General features: G+C 39.2%; 1 protein-coding gene across 3 annotated transcripts in view; it reads left to right on the top strand.

Annotated features, from left to right (window-relative positions):
- Nucleotides 1-3,585: 3,585 nt before the first annotated feature.
- The window catches only part of SREK1 (splicing regulatory glutamic acid and lysine rich protein 1), a 49,114-nt gene continuing 39,910 nt past the window's right edge, over nt 3,586-12,789 (top strand). For 2 of the 3 annotated variants that reach the window (XM_040451824.1, XM_040451817.1), the window contains exon 1: nt 3,586-3,872. In XM_040451824.1, coding sequence (XP_040307758.1) covers nt 3,712-3,872 — 161 coding nt within the window. In that variant the 5' untranslated portion in view covers nt 3,586-3,711. The remainder of the gene's footprint in view (nt 3,873-12,789) is intronic. The other variant, XM_040451846.1, reaches the window with a different exon arrangement.

Raw genomic sequence — 12,789 nt, 5'->3', positions numbered from 1 at the left:
CCTTCCTATCGCAGTTGCCCTTCCTTCCTATTTTTGGTCCTAAATTATGGCACTTGTACACAATCCCCCAGGCCAGGAACAAATTCCTCCCTTTGCTTTACCATCAACAGTAGATAGTAAATGTACTAAGTATTGCTTTTAAGACCTTCTAAATCAGGGGCTCTCAAAGTGGGGTTCTCAGATCACCACCAGCAGCAGCAGCACTTGGGAACTTGTCAGAAATTAAAATTTTCAGGCCCCACTCTGGTCGTACTCAGGATGAAGGCAGAGATCTGTTTTTAACATGCCCTCTGAGTGACTTTGATGTACACTGAAGTCTGAGGACTGCTTTTCTAGACTTGGAATTGTTAATCCTAGGGATCCATGTTGGGCTTCAGGAGGACCAAAAAACATCTGTAATTGTACCTAAAACTGAGTGTATTTCCATATATATATATATTTCCAAGTGGATGATTTTTATTCCTTTTCCTTTTTTTTTTTTTTTTAATGTTTATTTTTGAGAGACAGAGACAGAGTGTGAGCGGCAGAGGGGCAGAGAGAGAAGGAGACACAGACAGAATCCTAAGCAGGCTCCAGATTCCCGATCTGTCAGCAGAGAGGGTTCGAACTCATGGGGACCGGACTGCAAGATCATGACCTGAGCCAAAATTAGACACTTAACCAACAGAGTCACCCAGGTACCCCACTTCCTTTTACTTTTAAATGGGTTCAAAGCTTCCCAAATTTGGGACTGTTCTTTGCTTTCCCTTAATACCACCACTTATACTTTGATCTAGTTCTTTTGCCTTTAGTCTCCACCCTTTTCAATGGATCTTCATGTTTCAATGACAATGATCATTCTAAAACCTGAACCTGAACCTGCTCAAAGGTCTTCAACGACTCTCAATAGCATATAAAGTGTATAATAAAATAACCTCTTAGCATGACAAATAGTACCTTTCATCAAAGCTTATTCTTTTCCATGCCTCTGAATATTCTGCACCTCACTTAGGCCCTCATACCTCCCTGCATTTGTATATTCTGCATACTCAGTCTATAGACTTCCCTTCAATGCCCCACCCCTCCCCCACCCCCTCCCTTAGCCTACCTAATTCCTGTTTAAGATTCAGAACAAGGAATCTCTTTTCTGGGAAGTCTTCCGTTAGGACTAAGTTTAAGTGGCCCTCCTACATGCTCCCAATTTTTGTCTGAGCTTATCCCTCTGGTAGTAGGTCTCAAACATTCATTTAAGACCCCTATACACTCTCAGAAATTATTGAGGAATTTACCACTTTAGAAATTAAATCTGAGAAACTTATTTTAAAACATTTAAAAACACTCATAAACCGATTGTATGTTATTTTTTTAAACTATTTTAAACATTTATTTATTTTTGAGAGATAGAGCACAAGCGAGCGAGGGGCACAGAGAGAGGGAGACACAGGATTTGAAGCAGGCTCCAGGCTCTGAGCTGTCAGCACAGAGCCGGACATGGGGCTTGAACCCACAAACTGTGAGATCATGGCCTGAGCCAAAGTCGGATGCCCAACTGACTGAGCCACCTAGGCACCCCAAACCGATTGTACGTTAATGTAAATGATACATTTTTATGATAAAATGATACTTTGCAAAAAAGGATTTGAGAAAAGTGGCATTGTTTTGCATTTTTCAAACCTCTTTAATGTTTGGCTTAATAGAAGACAGCTGGATTCTCCTATTCATGCATTCAATCTGTTGTGATATATTTTGGTTGAAACATATGAAGAAAATCTGGTCTCACTCAGATAAGGAGTTGGAAAAGGGAAAACTATTTTCATAGCCTTTCTAGATAATTCTAGATATTCTTCTTTGATATCACACCAAAGTTGACATATGGCAGTTTCTTAAGAGTGCAGTTGCAATGTGGACTGAGTCTGAAACTGTATCAATTAACTTTGTATTCTGCTACATTAAAATGCATAGATCTATTTTCGACTTTGATGACTCATTTTGATTTTGTAATAGCATGCACTGGTTATTCTGAAAATAGTTGCTCATTGAGTTGTAGAGATCTTCCAAATGTTCACATATTTCATTATATAATGTCGAAAAATACATGTGTTAATACCACTAGTATTTTTTAACAGAAAAGACTTTACTGTAAAGTGGTAACTTAAGGGGGTGTATACAGGATGTATACAGGTTTTACACAATTTGTATTTCTGTGTGATTACTCAATCACACAAGTGCTTTTTTTGGAGACAACACTTACTTGGGCATGCAGTGTTAAATACTTACCATTTCTTCACGCACATTAGAAAGACGCGTATGCTAGGGTGAAGATTTAATGAAATTAATAATTTTTACTCCTTTGTCAAGGACACTCAGTTTATTTAAACAATCTTTTTTTTTTTAATGTTTATTTTTGAGAGAGACAGAGAGAGAGAGAGAGAGAGAGAGAGAGTGTGAGTGTCAAGAGCTCAAGCCCCGGGGCAGGGCTGAGAGAGAAGCAGACACAGAATCTGAGGCAGTTTCCAGGCTCTGAGCTGCCAGCACAGACCCTGCTGTGGGGCTGGAACTCACACACAAGATCATGACCTGAGCAAAAGTCAGGGGCTCAGCCGACTGAGCCATCCAGGTGCCCCCACTTAAAGATTCTTAAATTTTGTATGCTACCATTGCAAGGAGGTGAAACATAGAAAATATACTACTCTTGGTGCATTTTGGCGCCACTGCCTCGATTCCTGCTAAGTTGCCAGCAGTTTAACCTTGTATTGCTTTTACATCCTCAGTGCAAGTGTCAACGAAGTGAAAAAGGTCAACAAAGTCTTAGCATTATATTGTAAACTGTTTTGACCTTGCGGACCCACTGAAAGGGCCTTGAGTACCCTCAGGGTTCTGGGGATGGCATTTTGGGAGCACCTGCCTTCGTTTCACATACTTGGTTGTCCCTCAGTAGGTTGCAATTTCCATGTGGACTGTCCGTAACTGTCTTTTACGTGCCCTTGTCTAAAAGTGCCTGGTATGTAATGCTCAATAAATATTAATATTTATATAAATATTGTAAATAAATATCTGCGAAATGAGCGAATAAATGGCGAGTTATAAACAACCACTGCAGAGCCTTCATCTTACTGCCTCCTTTCTTAATTCAATCGGAACTTAAAGGTTGTGTAAATTTTTCCAAGTTGTTTTTAATTAGGACGCCGGCCAATGTTTTCAGCAGTTGGGCGGTTTCAATAGTTGGGGCGGGGAAGCCGCCTGTACGTGATCATGACCGGCGATAGTTTAGCCAAGCATTAATCTGTGATGCCCGAGAGGCATTCCTCCTTCACCGCCCCAGACCGGCAGGCCAGGCCTCTTGGTTCCCCAGTTCTACCTAGGGTAAAGACGGGAAAGACCTGGGTCTCCCCAATTACGCGAGCACAGAAATGTATTCAGTTGAAGCGAGGGGGGGATGGAGAACCCATAAAAATTCTGACCAAGACAAGACTAACAGGAGCTACGGCCTCGGGCACCCGGGAGCCCCAGGCTACAGCCTCCGCCGACCCGCCGGGTTGCCGGGGCGACGCTTCCGGCAGGCGCGCGCAGCCCTGGGAGCAGAGGAGTTGCGGAATGGGTGGCTAGACCTGCCCGCCTCCGTGAATTCGCCAGCGGGAGCGCGCTCGCGGCCGCGCGTACTTCGCTTTCCCGGCTCCGTCGCTGACGCGTCGTAGACGTTGGGGAGCGGGAGACAGCAGCAAGCGGGTCGGGATGAACCCCGGCGGCGGCTTCGGGTTGGCTTTAGGCTTCGGCCTCACCCCTACGGCGGTGATTCAGGTGACCAATCTGTCGTCGGCGGTGACCAGCGAGCAGATGCGTACGCTTTTTTCCTTCGTAGGAGAAATAGAGGAGCTGCGGCTCTACCCCCCGGAGTAAGTGCTCGAGCTTGGCTGGGGGAGGGGCGCGGGCGCCATAGAGACCTCGGGCACCGAGGCGTGGGGGAGAGCGCGGACGGGGGCGCGCCGTGCCCGTCACGTGATCTCCCGGGCTTACCTTGGTGCCCATGTTTGATTAGGGCACCCCGGCGCTGGGGCCCTGCGGTTCTGCTCTCCTTGTTAGTCTGACTTTGGGGGTTAACCTCTGCACCGAACCGTTACAGAGAATGTAGAGAAGTTGTTTATTTTCGTGCCTCCCCGATTTGTGGTCTCCGCTTGGTCCTTGTATTCAGTGTCTCTCCTTTTTCCTTTTTCTTCCCGAACTTAAGATGGCCGCAGGTGGGCCCGGAATAGTCCTCATGGCAAACGCCTGTTAGCGTTCTTGTAATGTAAAAATCGCGGAGACCGCGCCGGACGAACTGTCCACTTGTTAGGGCTTTAGTGTCAGGCCGTTGTGCTGATTAGAAAGCCTGCGGCTGATGACAACTTGGCATTAGGGCTACCATTTCTTCTCTAGCGTGGTGTTCACAAATTCAGCATCTTGTCTAATCTGATCGAGCCCATCCATGTTGTTAAAGATCATGTCTTTTCGCCCTTTTGGCAGCGGATTAAAATTTCCGCTTTGAAGGTCACACTGTCCTAAGCCTTTCAGAGAAAGTATTAGTCGGTGAAGGATTATCCCTGGTGTGTGCTCTAAAGGTCTAGATCTTTATTGGCATTTAGAGCTTGCGGCCAATTCCCAAGTATGTATTTTGAAGTAAGATTTCCCTTGTATAGTACTGTGTATTCACAAAATTTGTAAGGGTTTACATTCTTACACGCATAAACTTTTTTTTTTTTTAATGGTAGAGATTAGAATTTTAAAATAGTATTTTGTTCATTGTTTCAAAATCCTTTGAAGGAAGGGCTAGTAGTTGCCCAGGATTTCTTTCTTTCAAAAAAATTGTCTTTGACTTTTTGGTTCATTTCATAATGATGCACGTAGACCTATTTTTCTTTCGGTTTCTATATGTAAGTATATCGCATGGCTACGGTATAAGATATTGGTAAAAGTTGGTATTTGGATTTAAATTTAAATTTTACTTTTTAAAGTTACTCTCTTTTTGTTTTGAAATATTTAATGCAAACTAAAAAGTGGAACGAATAACACCCACGTTTCCTTTACCTGTATTCTTTCTTTACCAGTTGATTTTTTTCTCTGTCTCCCCCTCTAGCTATCTGCACCCTCTACACTTCCTCTTTCTTCCCATCTTTTTCAAAGTAGTTGCAGACCGCATGATTATTTTTTTCTCAACACTTAAGTCTCTCTCTTCAGAACAGGTACATTCTCCTACATTACCACAGTACTATTAACGTGTCTAAGAAATTTAACATTGGTATATATAACAAGTAGTTCATATTTAAATTTAACCAATTATTATAATCATTTTTTTTCTTTTTCTTTTTTTGGTCTAGAATATAATCGGAAACCACCACTGCATTTAGATGCTACCTCCTTTAATCTAGAACAGTCCCCTGTTGCTTTTAAAAAAATATTCCGTAACAGTGATATTTTGTTTTGTAGTTTGTTTTGTAGAATGATGCATAATCTGGGTTTATATAGATTGTTTCAGATTAGATTGTTTATATTGATTAGATTCAGATAATACATTTTTTGTTCAAGAATACTTCATCACAAGTGCATGCACATACATATTTATTGACTAGCTGTGGCATATATGGCTTGAATATCTTATTTAACTTTTGAAAATGATTTCTGCTGTCTTTTCATTTAAGCATTCAGAACATTTCTTAATAACTGAGAAGTACTTGGAGGAGTGCTGTAGCCTTAGGAGTTGGATTCGAGCACTAAAATTTTGTACATGAACCCTTGTAAACTAACCTTGCTTTCAAGGTTGTGGTAATAAGTTGTCTCATAGGTAGAAGAAATAGTTCACAATGCCAATATAATATCACTTTCATTGTTAAAACCAGGGTTAGGGTGGCAATATGCTGCCAGTTATAATGTGACCTTAGTAATGGGCTGTTTATTGAAATTAGATTTTCATTACTTGGAGTTTAAAAGTCAAAAAGAATAAAAAGCTTTTAAACATAGTGGAGTTAGTGTGTCACAAACTGATAGATTTTGCAAAATTGTAACCTAAATATGACACATATGGGCCAGGAAAAATTCTTCAGTTTTTCCTCAAGTGCAGTCCCTTCCTGCTTTTCAAAAATATTGCCATGATTTAAGTGTGTTTTCTGCTCTATAATGAAGTTGTCATAACCTAGTCTTTATATTAAAAATATATTTGTAGATTTGAGCTGAAATGGATAACGTTGCAATAGTAGTAGTAGTGAAGACAGATATGATTGTTTTGCAGTCTCTTGGAAACTGTATTTTATGATTAATGTTTGGAAGCGGAGTTAGTATTTCATTTGTTTTAAATTTGGAAATATATTTCTTTAATAGAATGGGAAAATCATTTCTCATTAACATTTTAAGAATTAAGTTGCTAATATGACAATTCATATTTTAAATCTAACTTTTTTGGAATGAGGCAGTGATTCACTTTTTAATTTTTAAACATTGAGAATTAGTGTAAATATTCATTGTACATGTTTAAAATTCTCAATTGTGATCCTTTTTTGTGCAGCCGGCTGATAAATATCCAGAATTTTTTTTTTTTTTTAATTTTTTTTTCAACGTTTATTTATTTTTGGGACAGAGAGAGACAGAGCATGAACGGGGGAGGAGCAGAGAGAGAGGGAGACACAGAATCGGAAACAGGCTCCAGGCTCTGAGCCATCAGCCCAGAGCCTGATGCGGGGCTCGAACTCACGGACCGCGAGATCGTGACCTGGCTGAAGTCGGACGCTTAACCGACTGTGCCACCCAGGCGCCCCCAGAATTTTTTTTTTTTAGCTTGTTGCACAACAAATGAATATCATGTCATGAACACCTTTTTATGGCAGTAAAAAAATTTTTTGTAGTTTGTTTTCAGTAACCTTTTTTTTTATTAGGTATAATGTACATACAGAAAAGTGAATGGATAAACATGCAGCTTGATGAATTTTCACAAAGCGAACATACCTGTGTAATCAGCATCCACATCAGGCTTATCTGCACCCTAGAAGTTTCCCATTGTCCCCTCCAAGTGACTAACCCCCAAAGGGTAATCCTATCCTGATTTTCAACACCATTTCTGACAACATCAACACCTATGTTGATTTTTTTGCTTACTGGTTTTCTTCACTTCTGTGGTCTTCAAAAATAGTAACAAGCAAGGGAAAATGTGTTAACTACTTATTCAGTTAAAAAAAAATAGAATCAGTATAGTCATTTTATGAGACATAGAGAAAAAGAAACACCACTTAAGATCTTACCGTCCTATGAAAACCTCTCTTCATTTCCATGTATTTGCCTGCAATCCTTTTTATATGTGCTTATTTTAATGTAGTGTAATTGAATGATTTATACACTGATAGTAAACTTTTTCATTCAATGTGTAATAAGCGTTTTTTCATATTACTCTGTCTTATTTATAGTAATAACATTTTAAAGTCTGTAATTATGTCTTGTGTGTTTTTGAACTTCTATCACTGGATATATTGGTCACTTTTTTGGTGTTTTGAGTTTGTGGATTTTAGCTAGAAATGTGTATTTTTGATTGTCAACAGTGATTGGAGTGCCTTCTGGCATTTGATGGGCAAGTGTCAGTAATTCATAAGAAAATCTTAACATAAGGAAAAATTGTGCCATCCAAAGTACCGCTGTTAGTCCTACTGGGAAATCCTGTTATAAATTATGTGTCAGTTAATATTTTTATATATAAGTCCGTGTACTTTGTCCATGCTTTGGATTATATCCTTTTTGATCTAACAATACTGGGTATATTATACCACATTGACTTTTAAAAAATTGTAGAGCGCCATTACCTGTTTAATGAAAAATAAAATAACCAGTTAGGGCCCACAAAATTTGATGCTCAAAAAAGTTGGTTCTGTAATTTCTGCATTAAACTCCTAGTCAGAAATTTCTGATTTTTTGGAAAAATGATTGTAGAAAGTTTTGCATTTGAAAAAAGAAACAAAATTGGATTCAGCAAATGAGGTTAAAGTAAAATCTGCTATACTTGGATACTGGTACTTTGTTCAGAAGCATACACTTAGAACAAATGGAATATGTAACATCCTTTTAAACATTAAAAATTAATTAAAATTAAAGCTTAGGTGACTTGGATGAGTGTCCGACTCTTGTTTTCACCTCAGGTCATGATCCTAGGGTCGTGGGACCGAACCCTCAGAGGCTTTATTGTCCCCAGTTCTCTCTCTCTCCCTCAAAAAAAAAAAAATTTTTTTTTTAATTACATAAAATTAAAATTCTAGGTCCCAATTACATTTATCTATTTATTTTTGTAAAGTTTATTTATTTTTGAGAGAGAAAGAGAGCACGTGCAAGCAAGTGGGGTAAGGGCAGAGAGAGAGGGAGACCGGAGACAGAGAATCCCAAGCAAGTTCTGTGCTGTCAGCACAGTCCAATGCTGGGCTCTGAACTCATGAACTGTGAGATCATGACCTGAGCCAAAATGAGGAGTTGGATGGTTAGCCAACTGAGTCACTCTGGAGCCTCCAAAATTACGTTTAAAAATAATAATTCTATTTAATTAAAAACTAAGTCTATTTAAAAGTTTACACTTACTAGAATGAAAGATTTAAGTATAAAAATTGGAAACAATGACTTATAAATACACATTTGTTGAGAAATTCATCATGTGTATTTAGACTTGCCACTGTATTGTATTTTAGATTATAATGTTCAAAATTAAAGTGTTAACTGTAAGCTGAACTTTATTTTGTATTTTTAGAAAGGTAATTGGAGATGAAGATAAAGAGAATTTCTTAGAGCACTATGTAAACCATATCTAGGTATCCACATTCCTATGATAATATTGGGTCAGAACAGATCAACCTTTTCAACCCACTTCCTGGGCTTCTCAAATCTTGGTAATGGTAGCCTATCCTAACGTGTAGTTGCTTTACTAACCAGTGTCCTATTTCCTACTCCTCTGGATGTTTTAAATTTGAAGCGATGTGGTTTTAAGTAGGAGTATCGGAAAGTGCGTTTTTAGTTTTCAACAGTGACGATTTAGGTTTCCATTCTCTCATAAAAGGACCTGTCAGTTTAGGCATGTCATCTCACTGGCAGTTAGGCTTTTGCAGATTTCAGTGCTAAAAGAGAGTGTGCTTGTAATTGCTAGGGCTTTAGTAGTTCATTGTAATTATATGGTTTTGTGGGGGGGGGGGGGTGCAAAAGACAGAAACACTGCTACCCAGTCTGGCTGAAGAAGAGGTAAAATTATTAAAAAGATGGATATATCTCTAAATTAAGTAGGCCTCATGGGAACTGGGACTGGGAACCAGAAAGATACCAGCATCCAAGGTGATTATCTGCCTCTTCTCACAGGCTTTATTGTCTGCTCAGTTTGTTTCTGTGTATCTGCTCTATTTTCTTTGCGGACTTATTTTGTACTTGGTCATCTGGCATCTGGCCCAAGCCCTGACTCTAAGTGACTTTTCAGCCCAAGAGAGAGAATCTGATTGTTGCAAGTTCATTTGATCAAGCCATCCAAATGATAAGCTATTGGTTAGCCAGTGAAATGGGCCTTTGTGTCATGTGACTAATCAACTGTGACTAGAGGCCTCCCAAAATCTGATGAGGGTTTCATCTAAGGAAACTGCTAAGGCCTGTGCTGAAAGTGTATAGAATGTGGGGGGTACCTACCTAATCACTTTGTTATCTTAAAATGGCTTTCCAGAAGATTTGTAAACTTGAGCCTTGAATAAAAGTGGAATTACCATTCAAAAAGGAGAGGTAGGATATCATAGGCAAATGGAACAACATGTGCAAAGATGACCCAGATATTCAGAATGTGTTCTGGAAACCACAAATATTTCTAATGCCTGGATTTTGGGGTGAATTTATATGATAAAGCAATAACAGAAGCATGTCTTTGAGGAAATTTAAGCAGTGTGGAATGACATGACAAAATTTAGGGTTTAGAAAGGTCACTCTGGCAGCTTTTGTGAAGACCATTATTAAGTAGTTCAGATTGGAGTCATTGTGATTTTTTTAAGAGCCATTGTAAGTAATCTGGGTGAGAAATGATGAGGGCCTGAATTAAGGCCTTGATAATGACAGTGATAAAGGGATTAATGTGTACAAATATTTGGGATGCAGTCTTCACAGGACTTTATGAAGAAGATGAAGAGTGAGGGTCAAATATGGAAACAACCCCCAAATCTCAGTAGTTTTGTAAAAACAGCTTATTTTTAATGCTAAGCTTGCAGAGTAGGGAACTCTACCCATTGTGGTTGCTCACTCAGAGATGAAGCTGATGTAGCAGCCACCCATTTCTTGAATGTGGCTAGTCACTGTGGCAGAGGAAAAGAGCCAAGTGGTGGCCCTTAAAGCTCCTGAATGTCAATTCTGCTCATATTTAATTGGCCAAAACAAGTTGCATAGCCACACTTAACTTCAGGGAACAAAGACATGGATTTTTACCATGTAGTCAGAAGAGATTTGGAAATGTTTAGGGAACTGTACTAATGACGGTTACATTTAGTGACTCCAGATTCATAACATGGGTAATACAGTGATATTTTTAACTGAGAGATGAAGTATAGGACAGGGACCAGGATTGGTGAGAAAGAGGGATGATGAATTTATTTTAGACCCAATAAGTTTTGGGGGATGGGCCCTGTGACCATCACGGTGCAGTATTCCAGCAAGCACCTAGGTCTGGGAGTCTAAAGCTCAAGAAAGGCTTCAGTTGGAGATTGGGTAATGTAAAGGTGAGTTAAGTCTAGAGGTGAATGTTTTTACCTCAGTGACAGATTCATAAAGTGCTGGTCTTAGTTGTTTGGGGGTTAGGGTAGTCATTGTTGGAGAGTGCCTGTGGAAGCCTGAACTGGATAGGCTTAGGTAGGAGTCAGTTGGGTTGGGTTGGTTGAGAAAGAGGTAGTTTGATTTTGTTAACTTGTATTACCCTGTTTATGTTAATAGTATAAATAGTTTCAAGTTCTAAATGCAAATGTGTTCTGTTATCACAGTATTTTATTAATAGCATTAATATGTATATTTAACCATTGTCAAGATGGATATGTTGCTTTATGTAAAAGATTTTTTTTTTAATTTTGAAAATGGCTTCTGTTTGTGGAATTGCTAATTAAATAGTACATTAAGATGCTTTAAAATTCTATATTAGTTGAATGAATAAGATTGCATGAGATTTGGATTTAGATGATTAGACTTAGACTGAAGTCCCAGTTTTGCCATTTACTCAGGTTAGGATTATGGTCAACTTCCGTGATCTCTTTTGTAAAGTAAATGCCTTACTGCACAACGCAAATATGATATTTTTCAAATGGTCTATTTGTTTATTTTTTAATGTTTATTTTTGAGAGAGAGAGAGACACAATGCAAGTGCAGGAGGGACAGAGAGAGGGAGACAGAGTCTGAAGGAGGCCCCAGGCTCTGAGCTGTCACCCCAGAGCCTGATGCGGGGCTCAAACCCACGAGATGTGAGATCATGACCTGGGCTGAAGTCGGATGCTTAACCGACCGAGCCACCCAGGAGCCCCTGGTCTCTCCTGTTTTAGTGTGAAATATCTTAATGCTTTAAAGGACTGTATATATTATATATTAGGTATATATTTAGCTTTGGTGGCTTTTGTCCTTGCTAAAGACAGTTTTAGACTTTAATTGAACATAATCGTGGACAGATTGACAAAATGATCATCACTGAGATATTTTGGAATCTAAAAAGATGGATTCATATTCTGGAAAAACTGCTTTCATCTGGGCTGTGTCTGGCTTGCCAGACTGAACTGAATCTGATAGGATTTAGAAGGGTCTATGCTTTTCTGGGTATAAAATATGTAAAATTTTGTTTGTAAAATCTTTTGTCTGGAACATCGCAATGCTGCCTAGGGTAAAGCAGTGTAGTATATGCAAAACACCTTACTTTTCATATCATGATGTCTGTCTGTAAGATTCTGGTGAAGTTTTTAGTTAAAAGGGTTGGAAATGGTTACAAAATTTGAAGTCTTGAGGATTGGGGCTTCTATAAAGTGATTGTGCCTATTGATGATGTACTGGTTGAACATTTTTGGGTTAAATCAACTGTTTTCATGTTTCACTCTGATTAAGTATTCATTAATTTACATGTCAAGTTTTTACCGATGAGGTGATAGGCCTTCCTAAATTGCTGTCAGCCTTTGCAGGCAAATTACCACTAAAAGACTAAATTTTGCCTGGTGCAGCCACTCCAGACAGCAGTATGGAGGTTCCTCAAAAAGTTAAAAATAGAACTACCCTACCATCCAGCAGTTGCACTACTAGGTATTTACCCAAAGAATACAAAAATACTGATTCAGAGGGGGTACATGCACCTCGATGTTTATAGCCAAATTATGGAAATAGCACAAATGTCCCATTGACTGGTGAATGGACAAAGAAGACACACACACACACACACACACACACACACACACACACACACAGTGGAATATTACTCGGCGTAAGAAAGAATGAAATCTTGCCATTTGCAATGAAACGGATGGAGCTGAAGAGTCTTATGCTGGGCGTATTAAGTCAGAGAAAGACAAATACTTTGTGATTTCACTCATATGTGGAATTTAAGAAACAGAACAAATGAGCAAAGGGAAAAAGAGACAAACCAGGAAACAGACTCTTAACTACAGAGAACAAACCAATGGTTACCAGAGGGGCTGTGGGTGAGGGGATGGGTTAAATAGGTGATGGGGATTAAGGAGTGCACTTGCTGTGATGAGCACTACCAGGTGATGTATGGAAGTGTTGAATCACTATATTGTAAACTTGAAACTAATACTACACTGTGTGTTTACTGGA

Source organism: Herpailurus yagouaroundi, unplaced genomic scaffold (assembly GCF_014898765.1).
Source record: "Herpailurus yagouaroundi ecotype Mexico unplaced genomic scaffold, PumYag 29, whole genome shotgun sequence".
NCBI lineage: Eukaryota > Metazoa > Chordata > Mammalia > Carnivora > Felidae > Herpailurus > Herpailurus yagouaroundi.
This window is presented reverse-complemented; position numbering and strand designations above follow the sequence as displayed.